Raw genomic sequence first — 17,765 nt, 5'->3', positions numbered from 1 at the left:
AGTTAGCCAGGACAGTGAGTCCTCATCCTTTTACTCATGTCTGAATCCTTCTTCCTACATCCTACAGATTAATTAGACTATTACTTGTATAAGAAAAAATTATATATAAAAAAACTCGATTTGTTTAATAATTGTGTCGTATTTTTAAATTATGATTATGATATTAATTTCTAAACTAAATATATCACTTGTATTGTATACTTCTTCTCATATCATTTAAATGTCAGCAAAATCAAGAAACTCGGTAACTTTTTTATCGTCCTTCATACATCTTAGGTTAAAATTCATTGCCTAAAATCTTATACAACTTATCATTTTCAATCTTTTTTTTCCTTGTAAAACAATATTTTTTTGTTGCCAAAAAAACAATATTCTTTTAAAAAGTGGTTTTATCAAATGATGATGATCGTATCGTATGAGTTCGTATTATAATAAATCTTGTTATTTATGAGCTCGTATCAAGAAATGCTAACCCTAACCCATACATGTCTCGTATTGTTTTGAAAAATTGTCATCCAATGAAGATGATCGGTAAATTATGATGTCGACTAAACATAATCTTTCATGACTATCACCAATGCTAATTATTGTTGTTTTGGTAATCCTATGTTGATTACACAGTAGTAAAAGGACAATGAATTTATCTCAAACTCAACAAGAAGAATGCAGTTCGTGACAGGTATTTATTAACATGGACCCATCCGATCAAACGCATGCAATAATAGGAGGGTGCTTGTACTTCTTATAAAATCCCCTCCATCGACTAAAACTTATATGCAACGAGGTGTATATCCATTTATATATATAAATCTATTATGTTATGACAAGAAAGTATACACTTCGTGACATGTAAGTTTCTCTATTTTGTTCTCCCATACATATTTGTGCAACTAGACACAAAAGAGTCGGCAATAAAATGTTAAACATCACGAGAAATAGACAAGCAGTGTCCATAGTGACAAGTCATTACTTGCTCTCAGAAATATGCTCAAGAGAGCAGCCCCAAAGGGCCACACCTTATAGCTTTTTCCCTATGGTCAATTCCCCTTCAATTATGATCAAATCCAATAGACTTTTCTTTTTCTGTTTCTACAATGACCATTTGAACTGCAAACCTAAAAAACCAAAGAAAATTCAATGATTCAATCCATATATGTTAGGCCTTGATGGTAATGTAATTTATTTTTTTTATATTTTTTTTACCAAATAATGATATGGTTAGAATAATAACACTTTCTAGGATTTGATATATTCTGTTTCACTCTGAACAGTCCATCCAAAAAAAAAAAAAAGTAAAAAAGCTAAAGTCCTCACAATGATGGTTGTGACTGAGTTCGATCAACAGAGGCTGTGGATTGCCAAAGTGGGTTTCCAATCTCTCATGGAAATTCCCACTTAAATATTCTTTTTCTTTTTGTTTTTTTTATTCATTTTCCTTTTTGACCCTTCATCAACTTTGTTGTTTCTTAAAGGGTCCTCAAAATTATTCATTCCAAGTTCAAGTGACTTTGAAATTTCATCCCCCATTATCCCATTATGGAACTTCAATGAGTGGGTTCCCCACTACAAGACATTGTGAGGGAATAAACAATCTCTCTTTCTCATCAACATGTTTTTGACATTTGGACACACATTTGACCTCCTATAATATATACTAATATTTTCGCGCCTAATCAATGCCACTTAAAAATGAAGGAGAGGTCACCTACCCGCACATAAAAACAGTTCTGGATTAACCACTCTAATTACCCTTTTGCATTTGTAATTACATGTTTGGAAAATCTTGTGCATGAAGCCATTTTTGCCAAATAGTTGGGTAGTATTTTAGGTATGTATGAGGAGCTTGCATAAAACTTTTAATAATAATAAGAAAATGCTTTCTGCACCCTTTTTATACAAACGATATTCTATTTTAATATAATCTAAACTATATGGAGGTCAATTCGAACTCGAATGCAGAATGGGGAGCACATCCGCTCTAACCAACTTGGCTAAAGCCCATATCTACTGATGTAAGAAAAGAATAACAAAAGATGTACTCTTCTTTCTCCCGAGGATGGAGACTGATTAGAGATTTCTAGGTTATAATTTTTACTTTTGCAATTCTGAAATAAAGTAGCATTAAAGTGAATTGGGCTGTCACAACCATAACCAACCTCATTGATGTTGATTTTAGACTTGTTTTGCAGTTCTGAGTTCTGACCTCTCCGCAGCCTTACCCCATAAAATTAATCAAAAGACTGCCCTACTGATGAAAATGACGAACATTAAAGTTGAATAACTTCTGAAAACAACCACTACAATTAGTTCCATCATCTTCTTCAATGAATAACTTAAAGCTTATTTGAGCCCATGTCCTTTTGATTCCAACTCTTTCTGAAATCATTTTCAACCCTTCTGAAAACAATATCTCCTTATTTTGCAGAACATTTACCTTTCACCTACAGCAAGTGTTCCACTACTCTTGTGCATGAATCTCTCTTTATTAATTAAGCTTTCAAACAATGCACAAAGCCAGTTAAACTACACATCACAGCCTGGTTGTAAGCCCAAAGACAAATAAGTGGTTACCCATAAATTGATTATAGACTAATGCTCTCTTGTCAGATTATTAAAGTATATTTTTTGTCTCTGAATGTGGTTTAGATTCACAGTTTGGCAAAATAAGTATCAATTTAGTAAGCAATAATGCCAGTGTATGTGAGACCTACATGTATTAGAGAGGTGATCAATAAAAATGGTACAAATAAGCAATAGCAAGAGAAAACATTATTTGTTTTTCTAAAAAGAGGTACAAAGATGATGATGTTTGATTATGATGGTCAATGCAGAGACAAATGCTATGTATAGGTCGAATTACAAAGTCCCCGTTATCACATTTGTTACGCCCATATTGCACATCATAGTAATTTCCATCGATATTTTCCGCTTTCACACAAAATGGTCATGCTAGGGGGAATAGAAAATAAAACTTGGAAGCCAACTTAAATCCATATACATTGGTAATTTTTTATCCCAAGAAATTTTAGCCGCTCTCTCCTTTTGTGAGTCCTAAAAGAAAACTCCATAGAGGGGGGAGGAGGAAGAAGCGTCACTGTCCCTCCTTCCATTCCTCTTTTCTCATATTTTCCTTTTAGATTAGTGAATAAGTCTACTGGGGCATTTTGAATAAAAAACTCTTTGTGGTGGTTTCTTCTGAGCCATGGTTAGATTGAAGTTCCCCATCACCCCTTTTAATCTATGTTTTCAATCAAATCCTGCTTCCAAAACCCTCTCCCTAACGCAGCTCATCTTCTCTAAAGTTGATTCTACATTGTCTTTGACGGAGGTTACTGCAAATAACTTAATTGTTCTTTGGCAAAGTTGTTGTTTTGTTTTGTTTTTTTGCTTTTATGCCCAAGTAGATTGCTGGAAATCCTATTTTAGGGTCGTCTAGGCTCATGAGTTGTTTTAGGGTTTTCGTTATGTTGGGTTTGTGGGCTTTGTTTGGGCTTCTGGTTGATTGTGCTGTTATGGGCTAGTAGTTTTAGTGCGGCTTTTGTCCGGTTTAGTTTTGCATTTAGTATGTTAGTTTGTTGCCCCCTCGGGATTGATATTTTACATGTTTTGTTGATGTCTTTGATTGTACCGTTGAAGTTTATATTTGATAAAAAAAAATTCCAGATACATTTGTCTACCATCTAGTTCCGAGTGAAAGCTAACCCCAACCACAACCACAAGAAAATAGATGAAGGGAAGCTAACCACAAAATCAACAGAGGTACTATGTACCCTCCTCATTAGTCACATAATGGTCCATGAAGGAACGTTTTCCCAACTGCCAACCAACCCAAAGATTTAGACAGATTTGGCTCTTGATCATTGTATTTTTACATGGAGGTCATGATTCCGTTCTATGAGTTCTACATGGTTATAGCTAGGGACCAGGGTTCGTCCTTCCAATCACATGAGGCATGAGCAAAGAGCACACATGGTGTAGGCTATGCTATACCCATGGTCGTGAATGAGTCGACAAGTTAGATAAAAAGGGAAAAATTTGATAGAAAATTCACTAAATTCCAGAAGAGTTAAGTTAGAGAAGGCCTAACAGACTGACCCATTTAAATTGGGCCTTGTCAATCAATCCATACTAGTTAGAGGCCCTCTCAAAAGAATAAGAAACACAAAGGTCCATAAATCATTTAGCCCTTTGTGTATGTTCTCTAGCACTGTAATGAGTGGTTATAATGCGGGGGTCCTTAATATCCATTCGATTAATTTTAGAGTTATTATTGCACGAATGAATTCTTATATATATATATATATATATATATATATTTTTTTTTTTTTTTTTTTGGGGTAAAGTTAGGAAGGAGAAGGGGGGGTTTTCTCACACACAAATTGCCAAGATTCTATCCTAAGACCACTTGTCTACAAGTTAAGGCCCTTTTTCACCGAACTGACAACTTCGGCATTGCAAGGCTGAATTGAATCCCTCAGCATAGCCGCCTCATTATAAATGCTCCGTTTTCTAGTGTTAGGGCCTTGGGCTACATACAGCTTGTTGAGATAAATGCATTGCTTGGGCCGCTTTGGCCCAATGTTATATCGTGAGTTACCTCAGCGAGTTACTTCTGAGTAAATTATCACCACACCACACGCATCCAAGTAGGACAGTAACATCAAAACCCTAAACCCTAAAGCGCTCTTTCAACAAAAAAAAAAAAAAAAAACACCCTAAAGCGACTCATTATAAAGATTCTCGCTGCCGCCTCATCTCCGTATTCTCGCTGCTGCCTCATCTCCATAGCCGCTCACAACAACAATCGCAGAGATGGCACCTCCTCGAGGTAGAGCAAAATATGATTGATCTGTGTAGTCTGCTGAAAATACATTTTATGCTTTTGGTTTGGTTCTTCTGGGTAATTTGTATTCAACAAAATATAAATAAAATTTCAGTTCTTTACTATACATTCTTCATTTGGATTCTTAGTTTCTGAGTTGTTTTACTTTTTTGAGTTTATGGTTGTTATTGTTGGGAAGTTTTAGCAGCAGCCCTTATAGTTTTGTGAGTTTTGTGCAGGTCGTGGTGGTAGCGGTGGTGGATTCAGGGGCAGGGGTGATGGAGGGAGAGGTGGAAGAGGAGGAGGCAGGTTTGGTGGTGGTGGAAGAGGCGGTGACAGAGGTGGTAGTGCCTTTAAAAGCCGTGGCGGAGGACGTGGTGGTGATCGTGGAGGCCGTGGAGGAAGAGGCCGTGGTGGTGGAAGGGGAGGAATGAAGGGTGGAAACAAAGTAGTTGTCGAGCCTCACAGACATGAAGGGGTGTTCATTGCCAAGGGTAAAGAAGATGCTCTTGTAACCAAGAATATGGTGCCCGGGGAAGCTGTTTACAACGAGAAGAGGATATCTGTTCAGGTCGGTTTCTTTCGTTAGTTTTCTTATTTAAATGCCTTCAAAACAATTGATTTTCAAAGCAATAGCTTTACGGATGACTTATTGGTTCCTGCTGTGTCTTGCAATTTTTATTTTCATGGTTGATGAATGTAATAAAAAATTTGAAGATCACCTTAAAGTGCATTTTCTTCCTTTCAGAATGAGGATGGAACAAAAGTTGAATATAGAATTTGGAACCCTTTCCGTTCTAAGTTGGCTGCAGCTATTCTCGGTGGTGTTGATGATATATGGATTGTAAGTTTTGACTCCAAGTTTTCTTCCATTCTGTTTTGTCTTTTTTCTATCCATGATTTTGAGTTTACAATCTCTCTGTTTCTGTATGTCGATGAAGAAACCTGGTGCTCGTGTTCTCTACCTTGGTGCTGCTTCTGGCACCACAGTGTCTCATGTGTCTGACATTGTTGGCCCTGTAAGTGTTATTTTTAATACTGCAGTTCTTAAATTGGTTAAGCTGATAATAGATTCTTATAACTGCTGTTGTTTGTGTAGACTGGAGTTGTCTATGCAGTGGAGTTTTCTCATAGAAGTGGCAGAGACTTGGTAAACATGGCAAAGAAGCGCACGAATGTTATACCCATTATTGAAGATGCCAGACATCCAGCTAAATATCGTATGCTTGTTGGCATGGTTGATGTGATATTTTCTGATGTTGCACAACCTGATCAGGTTTGTTTCTTGCAATTCTTTTCTTTGCTAGTAGCTAACTTTAAATATGGAGAGACTTGGGGTGGTATTCTTTGGTTGAGCTGGTGGCAGAGCCTTTCTTGAGGCTTTTGCAAGTTCAAGGATTTCCATACTTCATGTGGGTTTGTTCTTTTAGCTTATTGATTTACTAATCCATATCACCTGTGTTGCATTTGCTATTATCTGAGTTGGATTTTTATGTTTTCGACAAAGCATAATTGTTTTGTGTTATCTTTCACGCATGTGATGATTTAACTCGGATTCCCCTTCAGGATGTCATGTATGATGTGAGCTCGAGTTTTCTGATGCGTAATGCATTTGTCTTTTGAAATGCCCTTTCTGTTTGTGTCTTTTTCATCAGCTCAGTGTATTAAGACAAGCTTTTTTCATGCTTATTCCTTTTTTGCTTACAAGGTTTTGTATGTTTTCAACAAAGCATAATTGTTTTGTGTTACTTTCACGCATGTGATGAGTTAACTCGGATTCCCCTTCAGGATGTCATGTATGATGTGAGCTCGAGTTTTCTGATGCGTAATGCGTTTGTCTTTTGAAATGCCCTTTCTGTTTGTGTCTTTTTCATCGGCTCAGTGTATTAAGACAAGCTTTTTTCATGCTTATTCCTTTTTTGCTTACAAGGTTTTGTATGTACTTGTTCTACCCATTCTTGTCATGGCTCAGTGCAATGAGTCATGCATTTATTTATTTTTTTCTTTATGTCCCTTCAATGTATTTGTAGAAGTTGTGTTTACTACTATATTGAGCATGTGACGAAGTACTCGGATTCCCCTTCAAGACATAATGGGTGATGTAAGTCGAGTTTCTGATGCTCCTGATGTCAAGTAGTTGATTTTGTGGTGTTGCTTGCCTTCTCTCTCTCTCTCTCTCTCTCTCTCTCTCTTGTTTTTCTGGTAGCCTGCACGTCAATGTTATGATCGTGTTGGCAAGGCACTCGGGGTTGAGGCTTTAGGCTTGGCCACAATCTCTTGCCACTGGTTTCTCCTAGCTCACTTAAGCCATTTGCATCTGAAAATTGTTTGCTCTCTTTAATGATTTTGCAGGCTAGGATTGTAGCATTGAATGCGTCGTATTTTCTCAAGGCTGGAGGTCACTTCGTTATCTCAATTAAGGTTTGCTTTCAAAATTCTCAGTAGTCTTTGTCATAAGACATGAAGTCCCTTAGCCTATTATATTCATTTAAGTAGTTTGACTGTGGAAAGTTGCCTCTCGCTGCATAGTCCAGTGTTTGATAAATGTAGTTTGTCATTTCAGGCCAATTGCATTGATTCAACCTCACCTGCGGAAGCAGTGTTCCAACAGGAGGTGAAGAGGCTGCAGGCAGATCAGTTTAAGCCTATGGAACAAGTCACTCTTGAACCTTTCGAGCGCGACCATGCTTGTGTTGTTGGTGGCTATCGTGTGCCAAAGAAGTCAAAAACTGCTGCTTAGAATTGTTGGCCATGTATAATATTATCACCCATGAGCAGCATGGCTTGATAAGTTTTGCTTTCTAGTTTTAACTACTTACTAGTTAGAGTTGCCTTTTATGTAGTTTCGAACTCGTGGGTCAACGTTTGATACATTTTTGCTTTTTATAAAATAGTTTCGTTTGATCATTTGGTGGAATGCAAAATTTGTTGTATTGATGTCTCATTAGAATGCTCGCCAATTTTTTTTCTCTATTATGTTTCCGTTGTGCATTAGGGTTTTGTGCGCGTAATGACGGTCATTTTTTGGCTGAAAGCAGTTAAAACAAATTGACAATATTGATGATGAAAGAGAACCCTGAAAAGGGGAAATCAGATAAACCAGTTGAATGAAATTGACAGGTAAATTCTGTACCACTCCAAAACATGACTTTCCAGAGAAATTCTGGCCAATATAAGCAAGGAGATTTTAGGTACTCAGGACTATCTAGTCTCTGGAGAAACATGATATGAATTTCTTTTAGGATCTTTATATGCTGTTAGCTATCTTCTCATCTTCAACGTCTCCCCCGCTTCTTCATTCACTCCGAAGATTGTTCAACCTGCCAAGAAAAAAAATTACGATTATTGCCTTTCACCAGGAATGCTGAAGTCCTTATCGATTTTTCTAGCAGATTTTAACTTACCTCCTTGTTCCAGAGGGTTCTATGAAGCACTATCAAAAGAAGCAACGTCTGAAGAGCAGTTCCACATATCATGCCTCCCCATATTCCCTACAACAATGAACAAATGTTGGTATTAAAACTAGCTGTAGCTGGACAAAACAAAGATTAGAGACCGTGAAGACGAAAGAATCTCACAAAATTTAGCTGTGGAACTGAGACTGAAATGTTTTACCTTCACTCCCAAGTTTGCTTTATAACCAAGAAGGAACCCAAGTGGGAGGCCAAAAATGTAATAACCAACAACCCAAGCTATATAAGCCACCAGTACTTGCCATCCACCTCCAATACCAACACCTGAAATCATGAATCCAGTGAAAACCTGCATACAGAGAGGGAACTGAGGAGAAGCAAAGTAACTCGATCGATACCCGAAATCAGGGTTAGACACTATTAAGAACCATGGTAATTCCATGAAGAAATAGGCTAGCTTGGCAGCAGCTTGTTGCAATTCCTTGCTTGTGAAGATGACAGAAAAGTAGTCTTTGGTTATCAAGACGACAATCATGCAAACCATTCCAATGGCCAAAGACTCAGGGACTGTCACACAGAAGGCGTATTTAGCTGCTCTTGGGGTCCCAATCCAAGTTCATATAAATAAACTAATAAATTAGTAAACAGAAAATGTCAAGTTGATGTAGTCCTTTTTGTGAATGTTTGCATGGACGTTTGGCTAATAAGGTTAATAATTTAACGTAGGAAGACAACGAATGTTTGAATGCTTGATTAAAAACTTATGTTACAAAAAAAAAATTGGCACACGCGTAATCATATAGTATTATATCTTTAAACTAGATAAAAAGAATTAACAATCATGAAATTATCAACTATACTTTCTCAAAACTTGCATAACAAGTCTTGTTATTTGCTCAAAAAGCTAATTAATAATTAAGAACATTAGAAAGGCTCCATAGCCAGAAGATCAGTAATGCCAGCCGCGATACATTGGGAAGACGATGAACCTCATCAGTCCTTCATTACAATGATGGCCATCATGCTCGCCGCAAGCGAAGTAGTAAGGCTTCCACTTCTTGAGCACAAACTCAAAGCCTTCCCCTCCTCCTTGTGTCTGATTTCCAACCATCCTAGCCTGGCTTAAGTCACAGTTCCTGAAGCTCCAAGGGTTTTGAAACAAGTACACGCTGTGAGGTCGTGTGGTGTCATTTGGGGGATCGTACTTGAAAACTGCAAGTTCATCATAGAAAAAGGGTTGCTTATAGTGAAGCAAATTTCGTAAACAAGTTATTATAATTATAACAAATATAAGTGAGGGAACTTTCTGTAGTTAGACATTTTGACATATTATGTTATCAGATTATCAATGTCGATAATCTTCTTTACTAAGCTAAAGATGAAAGCTCACCTAGAGTATCCTTGATGTAAAAGGGGCCATTCTGCAAAGCCCACTGTTTGTAGTTAAATCCGTAATGCCAGTTTTCTGACCCACCAACTGTGATTTTGTTGGGTCCTTTGGTCTCGTTGAGGTGATATGAGCCATGGTTGAAACCCCAACCAGTGTAGTTGCCATATTCCCAATCCTTGTTGGCTGAGCCAACTGCCAGCATTGAAGCAATTAGCACCATTGCTAGGGCTTTTGCAAAATAATGGGAACCCATTATTCACTTTCAAATGCTACTCAAGGAGAAGGAAGAGAGAGGGAAATTAAGAGGGTTGAGAGGAGGAGACTTAAGAATGAGATTATTGTGAATTCAAATGTTGGCGCTGGGTTCTTATGTAGGCAGATTGAGTGGTGCAAAACGGCCTAATGACCCCTTTTCAAAATTGGCGGGTAAGACGAAGAAAACATGATGTTAATTTGTAATGCTTCTTATTAAGTTCAAGTCTCCCCAAGTCAGTCCTCCACTTTCCCCTCTCTAACCTCAATTTCATTCCCTTTTAATAAACAATTCTTTTGATTCAAGGGAAGAAGAATGTAAGAATTAAACCCTATTCCTCGAATGTAGAGAGATGAAAGTATCATTCGAATTATAAGTCATTACTTTCAACAAATTGTTACGTTGTAAGTTGAAACACATATTGCAAAATTTTAAAGGGAAAAAAGAAACAAAATGCAAAATCCCAAAAGAGTTACCGCAAATTGACTTTCCTAAGAGTAACTCCAATTACTGCATATGTGGTTAGAAGGTTAGCAAATTTTACTGTACCTCTTCTTCACGGAAAATATACCATACCTAAAAGAACACTTTTGCTTTGTACATTTGAAACATCCATTAGAGAGGCTCTAATGAAGTTAAATTAACAGTATAAAACCAAATATCCAACAATTTCGTTGAAATGATACGAAGAAAAATGAAGCAAAACAAAATTTCTAAAAATGAATGACAAAGGTGAATGATAGTGGAGGGAATTTTCTCCATCAAATCTAGACGGAGTCAACCAAATACAAATGGGCTAATCCTTTTTTACTATTTCTTTTGAGCATAAAAGTTTATTTAAATATGTTTTTAATGTGAAATAGAAAATTAGGCATTGTTAACCGAACTAGATATTGGGGAAAACGAGTAAAAGTCGGCCTAAGAAGTTAGGAAAATATGTATTGGATTTAGGGAAAAACTTTGCCATACAATTGTGTGATATGACGATGACAGAGAGAAATAAATAGGGGAGATTCACTATTATACCCAATAAAGGGGCCGGAATTATAAAAATATCATATAGGAAATGGACTTTAGAAACACACCCAAATCTCATTTACAACATAACAAAGAGGCTTTTAGCTTCTTATAAATTACAAAACTGCCATCGATTTCTTAAAACAAGCCCAACCCCAAAAGCTCATAAAAAAACCCAAAACACTCAATAGGGCATCAAAGTAATTTAATAATCAAAATTAAATTAAATAGAGCCAGCTGTTATTTTTTAAGTTTTTTTTTGGTTTGTTCATAGAAATTAAATGGTGTAGGGTTTATTTACATTTTTTATGCTAAGAATGGGTATATGACTAAATATCTCAAATAGTATAACCACTGTGGAAGATTCTTGCTAGCTAACCATGTTCAAGACTTGGCAAATTTGGACTGAGATCATCATACACATGTTCAAAACTTGACATAGCATACATGTTCGAACAGATGCTTCAACTTGGCACGACATAACACTTTTTATTATATCAATTTGTTGAAATGTAGATATGAGTTAGGTCAGTTGGCTAAGGCGGTATGTTCGTTCGTTTGCATATGAGTCTGATCTCCTCTTCGTATATTAAAATAATTTAAAATAAAATAAAATATTAATTTGTTGAAATAAGTGGTATGTTCGTTCGTTTGCATATGAGTCCGATCTCCTCTCCGTTCATAAAAATAATCTAAAATATTGCTTGATAAAATTAAATATTAATTTGTTGACCAGGACTAAGATCACCATACATGTTCAAAACTTGACATAGCTTACATGTTCGAACAAATGCTTCAACTTGGCATGGCATAGCACTTTTTTATTATATCAATTTGTTGAAATGTAGATATGAGTTAGGTTAGTTGGCTAAGGCGGTATGTTCGTTCGTTTGCATATAAGTTTGATCTCTTCTTCGTATATTAAAATAATTTAAAATATTTCCTAATAAAATAAAATATTAATTTGTTGAAATAAGCGGTATGTTCGTTCTTTGCATTAGAGTCCAATCTCCTCTCTCCGCACATTAAAATAATCTAAAATATTGCTTGATAAAATAAAATATTAATTTGTTGAATTAGAGAAATATTATATTTATAAGCACCTGGACTGGAACAATACAAAGGACGAAAAGGAGTCTCTCATGAGTTGTGTGGAAGTTTCGGGTTTGAATTGAGGTATGTGGGCATCCTTTAGGTTAATTTGGCCAGCATACATAGGCAGGTATAGCTATCAAAGCTTTGGGTACCATTAATACATAAGCAAAATAAATTAATATTACAATTTCATCTTTCTACATGACAATCAATTCAAACACGATAATACCTATCTATTTCATTTTTCTATCTCTAGTCACTCATTCACCTTTCTATTTCCTCAACAGCTCTCTTCATATTAGTATAATTATAACCCAATGAGATTAAAGGACATTGGGGAAACTCAACATAAACAATTTTAATCATTTTTAAGGGAAATAACTAACTCTGCTATAATGATCACAAAGCCCTAAAATATATGCATGACGGTTGTTGCCCATACACCCCTAAACAAAGCTACAAAAATATATGCATGACGGTTTATTAATCTTGAAGAAAAGATTAGGAATTTATAGGAGGAGAAGAAGAAACTATAAGAGCATGCTTACTTGAAAATTGGCAACCCCTCATGTTTTTTAATGAACCGTCTTTTAGGACTTTCTTCAAATCATTTCTGCGACAAATGACTTAAATTCATATTTGAATTAAATGATTATAATTTTAGTGTTTTCTTGAAACACATTGGTCTTATTTTGTTGGTCACAATTAGAAATCTTAATGATTTTTAATTTGTCTAATTTTTTTCTTCAAAAATAACGTATGAGTTCCAATCATTGAAATAAATTTTGTATTGAAATTAGAAAGTTAATGATCGTGAACCTATTATCATCCTTACAAGTTGATGTAGTCCAATAGTATTGTGGATACGGAGTCCTTGTTGTGAATATTTGCATGGATGTTTGCCTATAAGGTTAATAAAAGTAGGAAGAGAATGTTTCAAAAAAAAAAAGAAGTAGGAAGACAATGAATTTTTGATTGCTTATTTATAAATTCTGTTACAAAAAACAGCACACGTATCATATAATGTATTACATCTTAGACTAGTTAACAAGAGTTAATAATATGAAATTATCAACTATACTCTCAAAACTTGCACACCAAGTCTTGTTATTTGTTTAAAAAGTAATTAATAATTATGAAAATTAGAAAGCCTCCATTGCCAGATGATCAGTAATGCCAGCCGCGATACATTGGGAAGACGACGAACCTCATCAGTCCGTCCTTACAATGGAGGCCATCGTGCTCGCCGCAAGCGAAGTAGTAAGGCTGCCACCTCTTGAGCACAAACTCAAAGCCTTTTCCGCCTCCTTGTGTCGGTTTTCCCACCATCTTGGCTTGGCTTAAATCACACTTCATGAAGCTCCAAGGGTTTTGGAACAAGTACACGCTGTGAGGACGTGTGGTGTCATTTGGTGGATCATACTTGAAAACTGCATGTTCATCATGGAGAAAAGGTTAGTGAATCAAATTGTGCAGAATAATTAGTGTAATTACGACAAATATAACTAAAGGAACATTTTGTTACTATATAGTTAGTTGTTAAGTTATCAGATTATTAATATGGATAATCTGTGTAACTGAGCAACTTACAGCTTGACAATAGAAGACAACATTTCATATGTACAGAATCAAGCTTTTTTTTTGGTTTTCCCAAAAGGCTTAAGGAAGCTAAAGATGAACAAAAAGTTGCAAACTCACCTAGAGTGTCATTGATATAAAACGGGCCATTCTTCCAAGCCCATTGTTTGTAGTCAAATCCGTAATGCCACTTTTCTGACCCACCAACTGTGATTTTGCTGGGTCCTTTGGTCTCGTTGAGGTGATATGTGCCATGGTTGAAACCCCAACCAGTGTAGTTGCCATATTTCCAATCCTTGTTGGCTGAGCCAAGTGCCAGCATTGAAGCAATTAGCACCATTGCTAGGGCTTGTGCAAAATAATGGGAACCCATCATTCACTTCCAAATGCAGATCAAGGAGAAGGAAGAGAGAGGGAAATTAAGAGGGTTGAGAGGAGGAAATTTTTTTTGGTCTGAGGAGAGAGGAGGAGACTTAAGAATGAGATTATTGTGAATTCAAATGTTGGCGCTGGGTTCTTATGTAGGCAGATTGAGTGGTGCAGAACGGCCTAATGACCCCTTTTCAAAATTGGTGGGTAAGACGAAGTTTGTAATGCTTCTTATTATGTTCAAGTCTCCCTAAGTCAGTCCTCCACTTTCCCCTCTCTAACCTCAATTTCATTCCCTTTTAAGAAACAATTCTTTTGATTCAAGGGAAGAAGAATGTAAGAATTAAACCCTATTCCTCGAATTAATTTTTTTTTTATAGTATAAGCACTATGTCTAAAGGGGAGGGGGATTTCTCACACACACACACACAACTATGATGTCGTGGTTCGAACATGAGATCTCTGGTTTGCAAGTCATTGCCCTTTTACACTGAGCTAGACCCCGTTGACTTGTATAATAAACAGTAGATATACATATGATATTTTCCATTTGTTTATAAATGCAAACTACCATTACACACATGTACCAAAGCATAAAACTGCACATGTCTTTATGGGAAGACATTTTAATACCTAAGCTACTGTTGCCCCTTCCCATACGTCGCAAATTGTAAACCCATGACCTTCACAATATGAACATTTTGCTCCCTCTTCCACCCAATCCAAGAACTGCTGTCATTTAACAAAATAATTAAAACTTCATCCTGGATGGATAATGCTCGAAAATAAGAATATTAATATCTCTGTTTGAAACCTCTAACCTGTTCTTCAATGTTTGGCTCGCCTATTCCATCACATTCTGCAACAAAGAAATACAGATAAGCTACCAAGGGGACTGAGGATAGTTGAAACAAAATATGCAAAAGTACAAAAATAAAACTAATGCATATCATCATCAAAGCCATTGGTGTTCAACATTATATTTAAAAATCAGATCAAACAAAATAAATATACAAATACATAGTATGGGTGCATTTAGAGTACTTCTGCAAAAGTTCAGCGTAGCAAGGCAATGGTTTATAAACTTGAATATAGTGACTAAGACAGGAGACAGACAGGAGGTACCTGTGCACAATAAGCGACCCTCCCCTCGACAAGTAAGACACCTTGTTGTGGTATTCATTGTCTTGCTTTCACCTTCTTTGTTTTTGGTTCCTGCTAAGTCTAGAAGAATCTTCCTAGCGGTTCTCTCCAAGGAGAAAAACACAATGCTCAGATACATCTACTTGCAATTCTTCATGTCAAATAACAGGAACATTATATTAGAACAAGTCGAAATCACAAATATTACATCCAAAAACGAAGCGAACACTGGAAAAGGAAAGAACCACACAAACCCAGTTATAGAAACAAAAGTTAACAACTTTCTATACTAAAAGAAAGTTAATACCCCCTTGTAAGTTGTAATAAACTGTATGCTGCTCAGTTTTCAATTTGCCAAATTTAAAAGTACCATTTTATAATTCAAAGACAACACTAAATCATAAACAAAACACAAGAAATGAATGATAGACTCCGAAAAATCAAAATTCGCGTTTCAAAAGCAAGCAGACTTGCATAGCTCGAACCTCTTCACCTTCCGACCACTTCCTCAAAGCATTTCTGCTCTTCTTCTTCTCCTTCACTTCCGGAACGGTAGACACCTCCTCAATCTCCTCCTGAATATGGTCCAATTCTATGGCTCTGGAACTCGACCCTGTCTATGCTATTAGATTTTTCTCCGTCAAAATCTGCAACAAGCCGGCGATGTTGGGCTAGGCGGGCGCTAGGCCGCTAGGCGGGGGCTAGGCGGTTGGGCGGGCCTCCTAGGCGGATTGGTCTTTTTTCGGTGCTGAACCAGGAGGACGAAGCAGTCGAAACCGAAGAAAACCAATCGAAGCTTGAGTTTGATAAAGAAGCGGAATGGCTGACTGCAAGTGCAAGCTTCGTGTTAATATTTAAAGCGTATAGCCGCACGGCTATACTCTTAAAATATTCGAAGATATTAATATTTAAAGCGTCTAGCCGTTCGGCTATACTTTAAAATATTCGAATCTATTTAGAGAGTATAGCCGTGCGGCTATACCCTTCAAATATAAATTTTTGTCATATCATTTTAGGGTTTAGGGCTAAAATACAACTCTAGCCCATTGGGCTAGAATTATTTCTTCAATTATTTTATTTATACAAGTGATATTGGGGAATGAAAATTTAAATTCTTTCTGATACCTCCCATTCTAATGATTTCCAGCTATTAGCCCATTGGGCAAGAATAAAAAAATGGAATTTATTTATAACAAATAATGCGGGTTAAACCCGTAAATACAAACAAAAAAAATAGGGATCTGCCAACATTTTGTGGATCAAAGAATGTTGAATTTCATAGTATAAAATTGCTTGTATAGGAATTTACTTTTTAAAATGTATCCATCGTAATTATGAATTAAACCCAATTACAGCCTTTTTTCTCATTGCACTTGACAACCCTTCTCTTCTGCTATGAGATATATCAGTCCGCGATGTATTCTATGTAGATGAAATTGGATACAAAACAGTCTAATGAGACAACGAAGAGAAGTTTGCAACTCTATTTTGAAATAAATTGAAAGTAACATAAATCATATGACATTGATATACGAACTATTCTAAATGAGAATTCAAACAACACGTGTTAGATGAGAATTAGCATCTCATTCTTAGGCCCTGTCTGGGATTGCTTTTTTTTTTTTGGCCAAAAACCTGCTTTACTTTAAAGTAAGCAGTTTAAGGTGTTTAGTAAAAATAAAATATCCCAATTATTTTAAAAGCCGTGGCCTTTTGACAGTAGCTTTTAAAAGCAGACTCTGGGTTGCTTTTCAAAGCTGCTTTCAAAAGAAGTAGAGATGAACCTTTAATGAATTTTTTTAATTCCCAAAATACCATCATTCATTTTTAAAAATGACACCACCTCCACTTCCACATCCAACTCCACCACATTCACTACCTCCACAACATGAACTTATAACAAGCCCTCATTGGAGTAACAATGTCCAAAAACACAAAATGAACACCACACCACACTCAACACACATAATTGCTCAATTGTGTTGTAAATATAAAAAAGATGAGATATCACTTTGTACAACAAATAGTTCTTCATTCCTTGTCGCCCAAATCATTGAACGCATCACGCAAATCATTGAGCATTTCATCCGACGTCTCCTCTACATGCAGATGAAATGAGTATCCATCAACAGGAAGAACCAAATGGTCCATACCATGAAGAAATTCAGGAAATTCAAAACCCTCGCACAGAAATTTACTAATATGAGACACATGTGCTTTGACATTTCATCGTCGTTGTCATTGAAACCATACAAATCTTTGGCGTCCAACATTACCAGACCTTTGCATCCGCACAGCAACGTGACAAGACCATCCTGATTAACTTTTGCACCCTTCAAATTTAAGTACTTGATATTAGGCACCAACTTCACAATTGACAATGCCTCACGTCCATGAACAGAGCCTTTGGACAAATCTAAACCATAAAAATTCTTGCAATGTGTTTGTATAATTGCAAGTATTTTGGCCAAATTTAAGCATGAACCCAATTCTAACACCTCCAAAATTTTCCACTTGCCAATCAACTCTAGGTTTGTCTGTTTGCAATGTGTTTTTATAAGTCCTGCCATCTTCCGTCATCCATCTGCAAGAGTATGACAAGGAATTAAAAAAAAGATCGAGCACTGAGACAAAAAGATTACTAAATAATAAATAGAAACCTGGGAAAACAATCACCTTAAGAGC

General features: G+C 36.3%; 3 protein-coding genes, 3 non-coding genes and 2 pseudogenes across 6 annotated transcripts; 4 read left to right on the top strand and 4 right to left on the bottom strand.

Annotated features, from left to right (window-relative positions):
• The first annotated feature begins 4,675 nt into the window (after positions 1–4,675).
• Positions 4,676–7,729, top strand: LOC110773663 (rRNA 2'-O-methyltransferase fibrillarin 1-like). Its single transcript, XM_021978184.2, has 7 exons — positions 4,676–4,828; positions 5,062–5,393; positions 5,571–5,666; positions 5,764–5,841; positions 5,922–6,098; positions 7,175–7,243; positions 7,386–7,729. Exons 1-7 carry the CDS (start codon positions 4,813–4,815, stop codon positions 7,560–7,562), a joined length of 945 nt encoding a protein of 314 aa, XP_021833876.1. The 5' UTR covers positions 4,676–4,812; the 3' UTR covers positions 7,563–7,729.
• LOC148292510 (small nucleolar RNA snoR60) lies at positions 6,354–6,426 on the top strand. The gene has a single exon (XR_015827263.1). It is a non-coding gene; the product is annotated as a small nucleolar RNA snoR60 (small nucleolar RNA).
• Positions 6,576–6,648, top strand: LOC148292509 (small nucleolar RNA snoR60). Its single transcript, XR_015827262.1, has one exon. It is a non-coding gene; the product is annotated as a small nucleolar RNA snoR60 (small nucleolar RNA).
• On the top strand, positions 6,875–6,944 carry LOC110773664 (small nucleolar RNA snoR60). The gene has a single exon (XR_002529343.2). It is a non-coding gene; the product is annotated as a small nucleolar RNA snoR60 (small nucleolar RNA).
• Positions 7,730–8,069: 340 nt separating the features above from the next.
• LOC110773659 (protein DETOXIFICATION 35-like) lies at positions 8,070–8,845 on the bottom strand (annotated as a pseudogene).
• Positions 8,846–9,184: 339 nt separating this feature from the next.
• Positions 9,185–9,878, bottom strand: LOC148292508 (blue copper protein 1a-like). Its single transcript, XM_088244910.1, has 2 exons — positions 9,626–9,878; positions 9,185–9,447 (listed from the first exon to the last, which is right to left on the bottom strand). The coding sequence occupies exons 1-2, from the start codon at positions 9,876–9,878 to the stop codon at positions 9,185–9,187; spliced, it is 516 nt and encodes a 171-aa protein (XP_088101036.1).
• Positions 9,879–13,157: 3,279 nt separating this feature from the next.
• Positions 13,158–13,944, bottom strand: LOC148292507 (blue copper protein 1a-like). The gene is made up of 2 exons (XM_088244914.1): positions 13,689–13,944; positions 13,158–13,420 (listed from the first exon to the last, which is right to left on the bottom strand). Exons 1-2 carry the CDS (start codon positions 13,942–13,944, stop codon positions 13,158–13,160), a joined length of 519 nt encoding a protein of 172 aa, XP_088101040.1.
• A 3,167-nt stretch (positions 13,945–17,111) lies between these two features.
• LOC148292506 (uncharacterized) lies at positions 17,112–17,650 on the bottom strand (annotated as a pseudogene).
• Positions 17,651–17,765: the final 115 nt, after the last annotated feature.

This window comes from Prunus avium, chromosome 8 (assembly GCF_965620075.1).
Source record: "Prunus avium chromosome 8, drPruAviu1.hap1.1, whole genome shotgun sequence".
Taxonomy (NCBI): Eukaryota; Viridiplantae; Streptophyta; class Magnoliopsida; order Rosales; family Rosaceae; genus Prunus; species Prunus avium.
Note: the sequence above shows the minus strand (reverse complement) of the source record. Positions and strands in the feature narration are given on the sequence as shown.